Source organism: Phytophthora infestans, genomic scaffold (assembly GCF_000142945.1).
Source record: "Phytophthora infestans T30-4 supercont1.6 genomic scaffold, whole genome shotgun sequence".
Classification (NCBI taxonomy): domain Eukaryota; phylum Oomycota; class Peronosporomycetes; order Peronosporales; family Peronosporaceae; genus Phytophthora; species Phytophthora infestans.
In genome coordinates, this window is record NW_003303753.1 from 3,252,911 (window position 1) to 3,266,734 (window position 13,824).

The following is a 13,824-nucleotide window of genomic DNA, read 5'->3' on the forward strand; positions in this document are numbered from 1 at the left end:
GCGCTTTGGAGTTTTAAATCTGCAATTAACTGCAGATATCAGTTAACACTCTTCGCGATCTCCAGCATTTCAGTTATTGACGTGACCTTCTCGCGAGGCTTCCCGACGAGTTCGCCGCGGCGGTTCTCCTCAGCGTTGAGACGTTCGTACTCAGCCCAGCTAACGAGCTGCTTGTCCGGGTTACGCTTCTTAACAAGCTGCGTCACAGCCTCCAGTCCACCCAAGTCTTCATCAGCATTATTATCGCTATGAAGGAAATGTCCCGCTGCGAGGTCCTCAACAATACAGCTAACCGTTTCACGTGCGTCTACGATATTGGTGCCAATGATACCTGAGGGGCCGCGCTTCACCCACCCAGTGCAGTACAACCCAACCACTGGACGCTTCTCGCCGTTGCTAGACGTTGTGACAACGCGTCCCTGGTCATTAGATACCACGTGACGATGGTTGTCGAAAGGAGCGTCTGTCTCAATAGGCAGGGACTTGTAGCCGACGCTGCGCAGCACGAGGTCGCACGGAATATCCTCAAACTCTCCAGTGCCAACAGCACGCTGCTGGTTCGCTTCGCCCTCTAGCCTTGTCTTTTCAACACGAAGAGCTCCCACTCGAGTTGGATCCTTCTCATCCGCAAGAATCTCCGTCGGTGAGCGCAAGAACTTGATCTGCACAATGCGTTTGCCGTCGCCAACGCTTTCGAAGTTGTCCGCCGCCTTTATGAGCAATTCGTTCATACGCTTGCGGGCACGTTGCTCCTTGATCTCCTGCTCGGATGCGTTCGTCATACTCCGCTTCATATCCTCAGGGTCCACAATGCAGGCGACACCTTCCAGCTTGGTTAACTCTCGGATCTCCTTCATAGTGAACGCTGCCTGGGCACTGCCACGTCGCCCCACAAGGAAAACCCTCTTGATGCCAGTGTTGCGCAGCACCTCCATCGCATGGGCAGTAATGTCCGTGCTCGCTAGCTGGTCCACATTCTTTAAGAGGATGCGTGCGCAATCAACAGCCACGTTTCCCTGCCCGATGACGACCGCTGTTTCTGCGTGCGCCAGGTCCAGTTCTAAGTCGCGGAAGGCAGGATGTCCGTTGTACCAGTTCACGAAGGTACGTGACGACATGACACCGCGCAGAGACTCGCCCGGGACGCCCAGCTTACGGTCGCCTGCAGCACCGTACGCCAACACTACAGCGTGGTAATGCCGCTGCAGCTCGGCGAGAGATATGTCCTCACCCACGCGCACGTTACCCAGGAACCGGAACCGCTCATTATTCGCCACCTTTTCAAAGTCGCTCATCACACTCTTCACCTCTGGATGGTCTGGCGCCACACCTGAGCGAACAAGGCCGAACGGCGTGGGCAAGGCCTCCAGCATGTCCACACGCACACCGGCGTGTTCCTTCAGAAGGTACTTGGTGGCGTAGAAGCCCCCGGGGCCCGAGCCGACCACGCAGACGCGGCGGCGAGGCACATCAGGGACGGCAGCGCTAACGCTGCGCGCTAGGTTGGCGCCAAGGCTACCACCAGCCTTAACCGCTCGTCTGAGTAGCATACTGCCAATTTGAATTTGAAGGCAATTACCGGTATGTTTGTTTTGACCCATAAACAGGTGCATTTTGGAGGTACATGTACATGTACAGGGCAGAGAATTTTAGGGATCTTTAAATAGTACTTTAACGCTACTATTTTTGAAAAATAATTAGTAAAAAACATTTCACACTTACTACCGAATTTTATAATTGTTTTTGTCAAGCGTACTTGCAACCACTGCCCCACATTTCGTGCTTCAAGATGCTGCGTCGTTTCTTCTCTTCTTCGACTGCGCACCGCATGGTGCAGCAACGCGTGCAGGGGCAACTATCTTTGTTAGCCATGGATTCCTCTTCTCCTTTAACGCGCGTGGTGTTTGTGTCTCGCTCGGCCACTGCTGACCTGCAGAGCTCGCTGCCATTCCCTGTGTCCGCCGCCGCGCTACGGGACTTCAAGGCCAAGCCACAGGAGAAATTGTATCTGTACCCAAGCGAGGACAATGACGCATTTAAAGACCAACGCGTGTTGCTTGTGGGTCTCGGAGACGCCAACAAGGTGACGCCCAACGTCCTGCGTGACGCCACACACGGCGCGTTGAGCGCACTCAAGGCCAAGCGCGCCAAGGACGTCGTGATGCAAGTGCCCAACCTCAAGGACTGTACATTGGACGCTGCGCGTGTCGTGGAGCTGCTGTCCCAGGCATCCATGCTGTCCAACTACCAGTTCGATCAGTACCTCACGGACTCCAAGGACGTCTACGGAGAGAACAAGCTACGACTACCTCTGGAGCAGATCTACCTGGATACGTCAGCTGAGTTCCAAAAGGTGATAAGTGACGGTCGAGTATTATAATATCTCAGAAGACTTACGGGTGGTGCTACGCTGTAGAACGTGGCGGAGCAGGTGGCTGTCGGCGAAGAAACCATCTTTGCACGTAACCTTGGTAAGGTCATACGACGATGGAGTGTGGGTAGTTACTCGATACTGACTATGGTATGATTTGTTACGTAGGCAATGGACGCTCGCACATTGTGGACCCTGCGTTCATGGAGGAGGTGGCGCGTGCGTCGACTGAACTTCCCAATATGACGGTCCGCGTGCTGCAACAGGAAGATCTGGAGAAGGAAGGCATGAATATGTTCCTGAGTGTTGGTCAGGCAGGTGTGTGTCCTCCTCGTCTAGTTATACTAGAGTACAAGGGCAACCCGGACTCGGACGAGAAGGTTGCACTGGTTGGCAAAGGTATCACGTTCGACACTGGCGGCTTGAACCTGAAGCCGACCGGCGCTATCGAAGACATGCACACGGACATGTGTGGCTCTGCTGCTGTACTTGGAGCTGTCCGCGCTGCTTCTCGTCAGGGTCTCAAGGTGAACATCGTCTGCGCCCTAGCTCTGGCTGAGAACGCGATCGGATCCAAAGCTGTGAAGCCGCTGACGATTGTCAAGTCGCACAAGGGCATCACAGTAGAGAACAACAATACGGATGCTGAAGGGCGTCTGGTGCTTGGTGACGCCATGTCGTACGTCCAGAAAGAGTACAAACCCAAGAAGATCATCGATGTGGCAACGCTTACTGGTGCGTGTATGGTTGCGCTGGGTGAGCACTGCGCTGGACTATTCTCCAACTCGGATGATCTGGCCAAGAAGCTACAGGAGACCGGTACAGAGTGCCACGAACGCTGCTGGCGTCTACCGATTCTTCCTGAGCACACTGCCGCTCTCAAGGGTTCGCAGTCGGATTCTCGTAGCACTGGTCGTGGACGCTATGGCGGTGCCTCCACCGCTGCAGCATTCTTGCAGCAGTTCGTCTACGAGGGCATTGACTGGGCACACCTCGACATTGCTGGACCGTCGAACTACAGCTCTCCCAAGTCGTATTTCCCTAAGGGTGCCACGGGTTTCGGTGTCCAGCTGCTCTACACGTACCTGAAGGAGCACGAACAGCACTAGAGGTACTGTCCTTGTTAAAAAGGGTGTTAGCGTAGCATGTCATGCCCTCAAGGACTTATCTACGTCGTGTTTGTTACTCAATAGAAATGGCAAATATGAAAAGCATGTTGAGGCTATGGAATCAGGTAATAGTCACTGCTCTGTGTACAGGTTCCAGACGAATACGCAGCCGTCGTCACCGACCGAGACAAGTTGCCGATCATCCGGACTAAAGGCCAGACCACGAACATTTCCTGAGTGCCCAACGCCGTCCATAATCAACTGGTTGGTGTTAAAATCCCAGAGTTTCACCAGCCGATCGTTGCCGCCAGTAGCGAACACTTCGAGGTTGTGTGCTACAGCGATACACGTGGCTTCTTCGTTGTGGGCTTTCTGGATCACTGTCACTGGTGTGTCGATGCGCAGATCCCAGTATGATATGCGTTTCTCCTGACCAGCACTCAACACTAGACGCTGGTCCGCCGACAGCGCTACGGTGTTGATCCCGCCCATACGCTGGATGTGGCTTGAAATTCTACGCTCATTACGCAGATCCCAGCAGAGCAAACTACGATCTCGACTGCAAGAAATCACGTGCAGGTCGTCACGATACAAGGCCAGACTCGTGACAGCCATCGAATGCTCCTTGAGGTGTGAGACCAAGTCACGTTTGCGAATATCCCACACGCGCACCTCACCTCCGACTCCTGCAGACACGATGAACCGCTGATTGTGACTTAACACAAGTGCTGTGACCCCGCCAGTGTGCGCATTATCGATGGACCAGGCGAACTCACCCGAATCACTGCTATGAGACCGAATACAGCCGTCCGTCCAGCCTGAAATGAGCACGTCTAGCGAATAATGAAGGGATGAGGGAGCGCCAGCATCGCCGACGAAGCAGCGGGTAGCAACGTTGTAGTCCGACGCATCCCAGATACGAATGGTGCAGTCTCGAGAGATGGTAGCGAAGCGGTCGGACACATCGGGAGCGTACGCTACCTGCACGACAGCGTTCGAGTGGTTTTCGGACAGTAATCTGGCCTGCAGACTGCGTTGTGACGTGCCGAATGCAAGCCGAACAGTGAAAATACTACCAGCTTGAGTACCAACGACAGCTTCGTTCTGTGCTGCGTTGAGGGTCAACCCGACGACGCCACTGTCAAGTGCGACGTGGCAAGTATCAATGAAGTGGTGATCATAATGAAGAACACTCCCGTCACCACCGCCCACGAGGATACCGCTGTCAGAGTACACAATGGAGTTCACACCGCAGGAACATGCTGGAATCACCTTAACTAGCTGTCGAGTTTTCACTGTGACAACGCAAAAATCGCCGCTAGAACTGCCAGCCACCAGAACTTCGCGGTCAGGAGAGAACTGCACACACGTGTAATCACGAACGAGTGTCTGCTCGATTTTGTGTTGCGTGAGCTCTCCTGTGACTGGATTGAGGACCCAAAGCTGCAGTAATCGATGTCCGACAGTTGCAAACTGGTAGTTGGCTGTATCTCGACGCTTTACGTCGCGTGCCATGCCTCCGAATGCCACTGCAGTGACGATATTTGAAATCTTTTGGTGCGTGGCGCAGATGTTACCAGTCAAGACGTCCCAGACGTACAGCCGTGGTCCGTCCTCTGGTATCCCCACAGAGCACAGTAGTCGCTCGTCATCCGAGAATGCCAGGGCAGCGACACCTGCGTCGTGCTCGGATAGTCGGAAAGCAAGTCTCCGAGCTGAGTAATCCCAAACGAGGATATCGGCTCGTCTGCCACGTTCGCCCGAAGCTAGAATTCTTCCTGAAGGAGACATCGCGATGCACGATACATTGTCCCCATGGCCACGAAGGAAGAGTTGGCTATGCGCATCTTGGAAGGATGTCAACAATACTGATCCACCGGCAGGATACACGTAGTCTCGACCCGACGGGTGGTAGTGGATAGCGTTCGGTACCGCTGAAAAGCCGATGGTGTGCTCCAACTCCATGGCGGTGGCAACCTGGGACTGCTTGTCGAAACGTTGAAGGGGTTCACTTATAATTGCAGCGAATCCCCTTGAGCTGGTCTTACTGTCGATGGCAGAAACACCTTCGTAACCATGTGCATTGTTACCGCGGTCATACTGCATTACGTCCGGCGTTTTACGAACGACTTCTTGATGCAATAACAAAGTAACCCCTGAAAACATATTTAGCCACGCCTGCTACCGATTGATGTCTGCAAGTACTAGCGGAGATACCAAAATCTTATGCGGCCATCGTCCGTGATTCAAGCGCACAACCCCAAATTGATCGAAAGAAATCAACGACACACAATGGTCCGTTTTGGCTGGTGTTCTACCGTACGGTGACTATCACTGAGAAATCAGGATCAGCTTTTGATGCTTTTCCTTGGCGCAATGACTGTAAGTAGTCTACCAGATGCAATTCCGATTTCGGAATGCGGGACGAGGTGCGATGAGAGGCTAACCAAAAGCTCAGGCTGAATTCGACAGGGTAACCAGCAGAGCAAGGTAAGCATGGATTAGTGAGATACCTCACTCGTTGGCGTGGGTAGACTCACATTGGGGATTGACAGCATCATGGGTAGAAGCATCCAGCTTCCGGGAGGTGCACATGTACCAGCAGTTCCAGGCCGATATCACGTCGTCCCCCCGCCAGATCTGAATGAAGTGACGGATAAGAGGTTCTTTCTCGAGTACGACTTCCCGTTTGTTATTGTACGTGAGATAGCCTTGGAGAGTGGGTCGAACGAGGAGGCAGTGGATGTAGTTATCCAAACAAGCAACTGGAAAACCAAACACCCAAACGTTGGAGGTTTCTTCGTACTTGACCGCACCGGTTTTCAGTTTAATCACCCGAGTGCTAGTCATGAAGATGGCTGTCATTTTCAGCTCATTCCCAGCATTTCGTACGTTGATCGCAGAACTTGGTCAAGTCTATCCGATCAAGACAAGGACAAGGCATACCTGCCATGCATCCCAACGGTGGTTGTTGGACTGGTGACTCTTACAGAAGCGCTTAAGGATCTACAGACCAAGGTGTCCAAGTTTGTCACCTGCGGCACTCGTGAAGGACTTGTGGTCGACACCAGAGACAATCGAGTGTGGATCTTCAATCAAGGGGAAGAACCAACCTTCGAGGCCTTGGACACCGTTGTATTCGATACTTGGACTGGGTTTGAGCTCGACTGCATCGCTATCCGAGATGCTCGGGCTCGTGCTGGTTTGTAATATTTCTGCGCATAGTTCTTAGTGTCCAATATGTTGCTGTGTCATTTACGCAGACCGAACCAAGACTCAAGTACACGAAGAACTGACAGCAGATTGTTAAAATACAGCACACAACTATTCGTTAAGCAAGAAAAATCTTGTTCTGGCCCTTGCAGTGACTTTTGTAGGACTTCTGTGACCTCCAACAAGATTCTCTGCATACTCAAAACAAAGAATAACTGGCCGACCGGCAACCAGTTATCTTCAATAACTGGAGCTCGAGAGAGTATCTTGGGTCCATTTCTACAGTGTATGGGTCTCGGAATGACATCAAGCCTACTCCTGTTGTGTCCCAATCTCCAGAAGTCCCGTGACACCCACATAACTCAAGCACGTGTAGTACGGAGGCAAGTCATTCTCCTGCATCCACTGAGCCACATCGAGACCGATATCTTCCTGTCGGTCGAACAAATTCAATCGCAAGACGCCTCGTGAGAGAAAAACCCGCAACGGAAGCTCGAAGCTTTGCATCTAAATGAAACCCAAAGCCTACCGTCAGTATCTCATCCGCCGCAAGTTACCATCAGCGATGCGTACCTTCATATCTTTGACAGCACTGAAAGTCATGGACTCGTAGACCAACGTATCGATCTCTCCGTCCTCTCCCAGCTCATACAAAGCGAAGGATATTCGTCTCGGCGAGTACGTGGGGCTGCCAGGATACCAGAAAACCCGGTACGGTACCAGCTGCACACTGTTCACCAGGCAGTTTTCCCACAACGTGTAGTCCAGATAATCTGTCGTCTTGTACCCCCACGTCGAGGCACTGTACATTCAATACCACACACCAGTCAGCCTCTCCACACCGACACTTTATCCTTATGTCTGCACTCGGACCTGCTCCAGTAACACGGTTGTCCTCTAGCACAGCCACAGTCCAGCTGGAGTCTCTTGGCGATAGCCTCAAAGGCCAAAGGATCGTCGACCACTACCGTATTGGACAGCACAGACACCCCAACGCCACAGTTCGACCTCGTCAACGTGTTTTCTGCTGACTCATTCGAGTGATCCACGGACGAACACTCTGCAAAAGATGCACGTGTTAAGAATTAAATACACTATGGAATTATTATTTTTTAGGTTTCTCGTACCTCTTACTCGTCGCAGCATCGACAGTTCCTCGCTCACGGGGTGATACGTCAGCAGCGTCAAGCGTTTCCAGTCCGCAGAACTTCGTTCGCTGCAGTCAATCGCATACAGAGCCACACGCTGCGCTAGAACTCGCCAGGAATCTGTGTTCAGTAGGAAAACTAGGTCAGCTTAATGGGCATAACTTTGAAGAGGCGGAACGACGCACCACGCTGGACGATGCTGTCTCGCAAGTGGCGGCTCACAGTCTCGAGATGCAGTAGCGTCGTATGGTCTGCAAACTGCAGCGTCGCCGCCAGTAGATCACTCGGCAACTCGGTCAGTCCCATGCGTGTAGCTTCTAAGCAACAAAGTTGAACTTGCACATCCAACTACAGTGGTGTCTATTTACGGAATCTGTGGGAAATAGTAACCTACTAGATCAAATACAATTTTGATGCCTTTGTGAAACGTTTTACTCTTTAAATTTTATAAACCTACTGTATTGACTACATTCCATCTTTCATTACAATGAGATAAACTCCTGATCGTCTTACAAGGCTCAAGTCGATTGTATTCGCCTGTACAATGCCATGTCTAGTCTTCCCAGCGCTTCAGCGCCTGGCGGAGCATGCGTTGGAACTGTGAGGTGGCAGCACGCTCCTTCTGGATCTCGACTCGAAGACGCTTCATCTCGCCCACCGCCTTGTACTTCTGCGTCGACTCGCCCCCCGCTCTCAGTGCTCCAAAGCTCTTTCGTACACTTTGCATCGATACTTGCACTGGTTTCTTCACAACAGTGCAGTGGCGCTTAGTAGAATCCAACAGCTGCTTCGGAGTTGACGTGTGCACAGCATCCACAAGACTCGAGACACTCGATCCGAAGCCTCGCCAGTCCGCTGGATAGTAGATTGTCATGTCGCTCAGCGTCTCGAAGAACGTGTCGTAAATTTCCTCGAAGATCTTCCTCCAGGGCAATAAGACGTCTGCCTCTTGTGGCGTCACCTGTTCCGTCTTGCTATCTTGACTCAATCCTTCATGGATCGGAAGTAACAAACAGTAAATCCTCTTCTTCAGCTCGTACGTCGACACCGCAGAGGCCGCCGGATACGCTACAAACAGTCGGTCGATAAACTCCTCCACCTTCTTAAAGTACACGTCACAGATTTGATCACGATGCACAGGGGACGTCTCGACCACGATGCGAGTAGCTTCAAGCGCTGTTAGCACAGACCGGATCTCAAGTTGCCGCTCCTGCGAGTTCCAACCACGTGGGGGGTCCACAACAGCGAACTGAAGCTCTGGCGGCGGGTACACGAGGTCCATGACACCGGACGATAAAACATCTTGCCGCACACGTGGGAAGACAGCGCAGATGTTACTCTGGATGCCAATGGACGACTCAAAGCGGTACATCATCGCCTTGACACTCCCTTCTAGCAGTTCCTTCAAGCCGACGCTCTTGAGGTGACGTACAGGGGGCGACAACTCGGCGATCTTCTTCAGCATTCGGCCGAACTGTACAGGAAGTTGAGCCCCTGCATCGACGAGCTCAACACCGACGTGAGCCAACTGCGTTGAGAATCGACGCTGCACTCGTTCGACACAGCTCTCAAGCGTATTGAAGAGTTCTGCTCGTGTGGTCATGATGTCTGCTGAAGCGAACCCCACAGCCAGCACAGACACGCGACACCCTCTGTTCAGTAACGACAGCAGCTCTCCAAGTTGCTGCTCCCAGACACTGCTCTTCCCAGCTTGCTGTAGTACACTCAGATCGACCGGTAGTAAGATGGCTGACGTAGCAGCGAGCTTGTGTTGCTGCATCTCCCGCGAATTCCGCTGACCGAACGTTGAATCCAGATACCGACTGCACACAGCGACACCGGTACTTGACTGGTAGCTGCGTTGACAGTCGTGCTCAGGTGTAGAAACATCCTGCGCTCCAGCTCGAACTGCGCACCACAATCCAAATGACGATGACGCTCCATCCAGCAGATCTGCGATTACCAATTTCCACGCGATAGACGGCACTCCAAGGTTCTGTCTACGAAGAGGAGTTCCAGCCAGTGCCAGCATGTCTTCAGACTGCCACAGCGCCAAGAGTTCTTCGTTCGACGGCGTCACGGGCTCATCAGCTATCGGTAATTGCTTCACTCGCTTCGTGCCGATTGCTGATGCTCCATTAGCACCTCGGAAAAGCCACTGCATACTGTCTCTCGCCTTTTGATGAGGCTGATCAAGTCGAAGCTTCGACGCTAGTGACACTGGCCCAGGACCGTCACGTGACACTTGCACGTATATCTTCCACAGATGCAGTCTCAGCTTCAGCACAGCAAGTCGCTGCTTCTCAATGCGACGCACTCTCTTCCGTTCAGCTCGTTCCTTTGCCAATTGAACTTGTCGTTGCGCCTCCAGTGCAGCTTCACGCGCTTGACGTGCTTGCTCCTCTGCCAGCTCCTGCTGACGACGTCGTTCTCGCTCTTCTGCTGCTTTGCGACGAATTTCTTCTTGTCGCTTTGCCTCCTGTCCACGTCGTTCGTCCTCCGCTGCCTTTATCCTCAGAGCCTCCGCTTGTTGCAGAGCAGCAAGTCGTTGTCGCTCTGCTTCACGAGCTGCTGCTTCAGCCTCTCTGCGCTGTTCTTCCAGCTCCCGCTGCTTCTTTTGTTCTCGTAACTGCGCTTCCAGAGCTTCTTGCTGCTGCTTCGCTTCGGCCGCTTCTTTTTCCGCTTTAACTCGGGCAATCGCTTCCTGTTTCTTCTGGTCTTCAAGTTGAGCAGCCTGACTAGCAACAGCCTTCTCCGCATGCTCACGTCGAGTCTTCTCCTCTTTCGCTCGTTCCAGCTCTCGCATTCGCTCCAGCATCGCTTGTTTCTTCTGCTCAAGCTCCATCTTTCTCTGAGCAATGGCACTAAGCTCATGCCTTTTCTGATCGCTTACTCCCGCTTGGTGTTGAGCTTGAGTACTCACTGGAGCTGTCATGGACGCTCCGTCGTTATAATCAACGAAGTAAGAGTAGTCGTCCTCATACGCTGGTCTCTCTGGGTACAATCTGGCCTGCTCCTCCCGTTCAGCGTCTTGAATCAACTTGCTAAGAGCTGGATACTCATCTCGAGCATATTCCGTCACGCCGCGACAGATGTCTCGCCGTAGATAGTTGCTATACACACACAAGGGGATAGAAGTAAGCAACAACTCGACCTGCAAAAAAATCAGTAGTGCATACCCTTGCTTCATGCCAACGTAAATCTTGGAGCTGCGAACCTTCAACGGCGTATTGCTCCGTCGTAGCTGGGCATCTGCACCAAAAGCCAATATACAAGTGTCAGCTCCATGTGACGAACCACCAGCCATAGCGAGACATCCATACCGGTTTCAAAGTCGCCGCCAAACTTCACCATAATGGAACTGTCATCACCAGCACCTGGTCTGCCCGATATCTTCAGCTGATGTTCTTCACACACTGCGTAGGCGTGCTCAATGTCGTCGAAGCATAGCAACTCTACTAAGTCTTCTAGAGGATATGTCTGGCTGCGATAGGCTCGATTCATACGGAGCAGAGTGGAAGATCGCACGTTCGGGATGTACCGGAAGAGCAGACACGACTGCAGATACGTCGCTTGACGTAGCAGCGAGAAAAACTGAAAGTAGTCGCCTGTATGACGAGCGACAAACACGCGCATCGCGAACTTCATGTGCGGACTCTCCAGGATATGACGCGAAAGGTTCTTCACATATTTCAACACATCCATACCACGACCATTGTCCAGCGTACACAGGATGAAATACGCGCGACACTCCGCTTCAAACGGGCTCAAGTACGCTGGATCCCCGACCTTGTGGCTCTCGTCGTACAGTTCGTTCAGCGACTTGAGCGTTTGGCCAAGCTGCTCCATGTTCTGTTGCGCCACGAAGCTTTGGACTTCGATGAGTTCGTGTTCGCTGAGCACGTGATAGCGCGCGATACGCTCGTGAATGTCAAGCGCAATGGGGTGCACTCGACCGCCAGCGCCACGATAATTCTGGAGCACGAAATCTTTGCGGATCATTCGAAATCGGTCCCAACAGAAGTTGTACAGCTCGATAGGCTCCGGGATTCGAGGCGTCTGGAAACGAGGATCCAAGCCACACTGATCCAGGTCCATGATAGCCTGCTCGATATACAGCTGTGTACGTCGCAGAACACCGGGAGGACGGATCTCCTCGGCGATATCCAGCTTGTGGTCTGCTGAACTACGCTGGAACCGCTTGATGATCATGTCGCGCTCGGTTCCTGGGCGATCAGGGAAGCACTTCTCGAAGACGCTCAACTCATCGACTCGGATATGTAGCTCCCGTTCTGCTGGACTACACATGTCAGCACAACGTCCATCCAGGTTTTTAGCAGCTGACAGTTCAGCTTTACTGCTCTCGTCTCGGGATGAAGCAGTAGCAGACGACATGATTGCAAACGAAGTCTCGTCATCACTTGTGCTCGGCACTTTTTTCTTCTGTCGCCCTTGTCGATGTTTCCCTTGTCTTTCATGTGTTGGACTTGTCTTAGGCGCCTTAGCCTCCCCGAACGCATCTCCATCAGGAGGGAACTTAGGACTGATCCTAGGTTTCAACTGCTGACCATTGAAGGGATTCGTATCCTGTTCCGGAACGCGTTTGCCCTTCCCGAATGATTTCTTAGCTCCATTCATTCGCGCCTCCATGGCCGAGTTCGCGAAGCCTCCAGCTGAAATATCCGAGCCAAATTTCGGACCGGTCTGTCGTCGTTTATCGGTAGCACCACCGAATGCCGTAGCCGCGCTACCAGGAGGAGAAGGCTTTCCAAATGACGGGGAAGTCTTAAAGCCATTCCCACCCGATCCACCAAAAGTAGTCTGGACAGTAGGCCCACTCAAAGCCCCACCACTTCTGGCTGTAGATGCGAATGGGTTGTCTGCACGAGCAGAGGAAGCTGCCTTTGGGGTGATCTGTTTCTTGCGCACTTGAACTCCTGACGCCTGACTCCCAAACGAAGTACCTGGCGATGATAATGGTGTCGGTACTCCAGTACTTCCAGACCCAAACCCGTCAGCCTCTTGTGAGAACCCCTGCGTAGATGTACCGAAAGCTATCGGTCCACTGTTGAAGCCATTGTCACTCCCACCGAACGCTGTGCTTCCTCCACCGAATGCAGCCTTCGGAGCACTTCCTCCGAGCCCTGAACCTCGATTCTTGCCAGGATTCGACGCTGTTCCAAACGTCGTGTGTGCACCGGCTGATACATTGGAAGACGCCACGCCGGTACGTCCAAATGACGTCGAGCTGAACGTCGTCCTGGAACTGTTCTGAGTCTTCTTGCTGCTCTGCTGGCCGAACGGATTCCCGCTAGTTGAAGCTCCACCAAATCCTCCTGATGACACTGAAGATGCCCCTGCTAAGCCTCCAGGCGGAAGAGGTGGCTGGTTTGCAAATCCGCCACCTAAAGCGCCCGCCATGCCGCCCGGAGGGAGGGGAGGTTGATTGCCGAAGCCGGAGCTCTGTCCGAACGTCGTCTTCACGGCTGAAGCATTACTATTGGGCTGGAAGGGATTCACTGGCGTCGGTCCTGGACATGCGAAGGCATCGATCAATACCTGGAAGACTCAAACACTGGCTGCTATAGAGACGAGAGAACGTGAAGCCCTCCACGAGAGCCGCTCGTCCACCTGCACTGTTATTCACAGCACGAGCACGTCCTCCCACACGCCAAAGAGAACAGAAGTAGATACGTAGCCAGTCGTACCTTGATTTTGGCCAAATGGATTGCTACCTTGCGTCCCGAAGCTTCCGAAGCCGCCACTTCGATCTACGGATGATGGCAAAAGATGTGTCAGCTCAGAGCTTGGCAACCACGTGGCCAATAGCGGCACAAGAGGGAGGAACGAGGAGAATATAGGGAATGAAACGCACTGCCGGAGCTGAACATTGCAGCGTCGACTATGGAGTTGCTGTACACGAGCCTACGTCAGGTCGGCCGCCACCTTAGGAGCTTTGAGACTACTGTAACTGTACCCCTGG

At 52.9% G+C, this 13,824-nt stretch overlaps 6 protein-coding genes across 6 annotated transcripts; 2 read left to right on the forward strand and 4 right to left on the reverse strand.

The window, feature by feature from the left end:
• Positions 1-38: 38 nt before the first annotated feature.
• Positions 39-1,601, reverse strand: PITG_04837 (NADPH:adrenodoxin oxidoreductase, putative; the record flags this gene model as incomplete). Its single annotated transcript, XM_002905494.1, has 1 exon — positions 39-1,601. The coding sequence occupies one exon, from the start codon at positions 1,599-1,601 to the stop codon at positions 39-41; it is 1,563 nt and encodes a 520-aa protein (XP_002905540.1).
• Positions 1,602-1,789: 188 nt separating this feature from the next.
• Positions 1,790-3,480, forward strand: PITG_04838 (cytosol aminopeptidase, putative; the record flags this gene model as incomplete). The annotated part of the gene is made up of 3 exons (XM_002905495.1): positions 1,790-2,353; positions 2,417-2,471; positions 2,540-3,480. 3 exons carry the CDS (start codon positions 1,790-1,792, stop codon positions 3,478-3,480), a joined length of 1,560 nt encoding a protein of 519 aa, XP_002905541.1.
• A 132-nt stretch (positions 3,481-3,612) lies between these two features.
• Positions 3,613-5,586, reverse strand: PITG_04839 (cleavage induced conserved hypothetical protein; the record flags this gene model as incomplete). Its single annotated transcript, XM_002905496.1, has 1 exon — positions 3,613-5,586. One exon carries the CDS (start codon positions 5,584-5,586, stop codon positions 3,613-3,615), a length of 1,974 nt encoding a protein of 657 aa, XP_002905542.1.
• A 311-nt stretch (positions 5,587-5,897) lies between these two features.
• Positions 5,898-6,690, forward strand: PITG_04840 (uncharacterized protein; the record flags this gene model as incomplete). Its single annotated transcript, XM_002905497.1, has 3 exons — positions 5,898-5,909; positions 5,953-5,984; positions 6,036-6,690. 3 exons carry the CDS (start codon positions 5,898-5,900, stop codon positions 6,688-6,690), a joined length of 699 nt encoding a protein of 232 aa, XP_002905543.1.
• A 315-nt stretch (positions 6,691-7,005) lies between these two features.
• On the reverse strand, positions 7,006-8,152 carry PITG_04841 (uncharacterized protein; the record flags this gene model as incomplete). Its single annotated transcript, XM_002905498.1, has 5 exons — positions 7,006-7,200; positions 7,267-7,495; positions 7,567-7,753; positions 7,821-7,961; positions 8,027-8,152. The coding sequence occupies 4 exons, from the start codon at positions 7,837-7,839 to the stop codon at positions 7,006-7,008; spliced, it is 630 nt and encodes a 209-aa protein (XP_002905544.1).
• A 242-nt stretch (positions 8,153-8,394) lies between these two features.
• Positions 8,395-13,732, reverse strand: PITG_04842 (uncharacterized protein; the record flags this gene model as incomplete). The annotated part of the gene is made up of 7 exons (XM_002905499.1): positions 8,395-9,837; positions 9,952-10,722; positions 10,765-10,954; positions 11,021-11,093; positions 11,165-13,360; positions 13,550-13,612; positions 13,717-13,732. The coding sequence occupies 7 exons, from the start codon at positions 13,730-13,732 to the stop codon at positions 8,395-8,397; spliced, it is 4,752 nt and encodes a 1,583-aa protein (XP_002905545.1).
• Between the last annotated feature and the right edge of the window lie 92 nt (positions 13,733-13,824).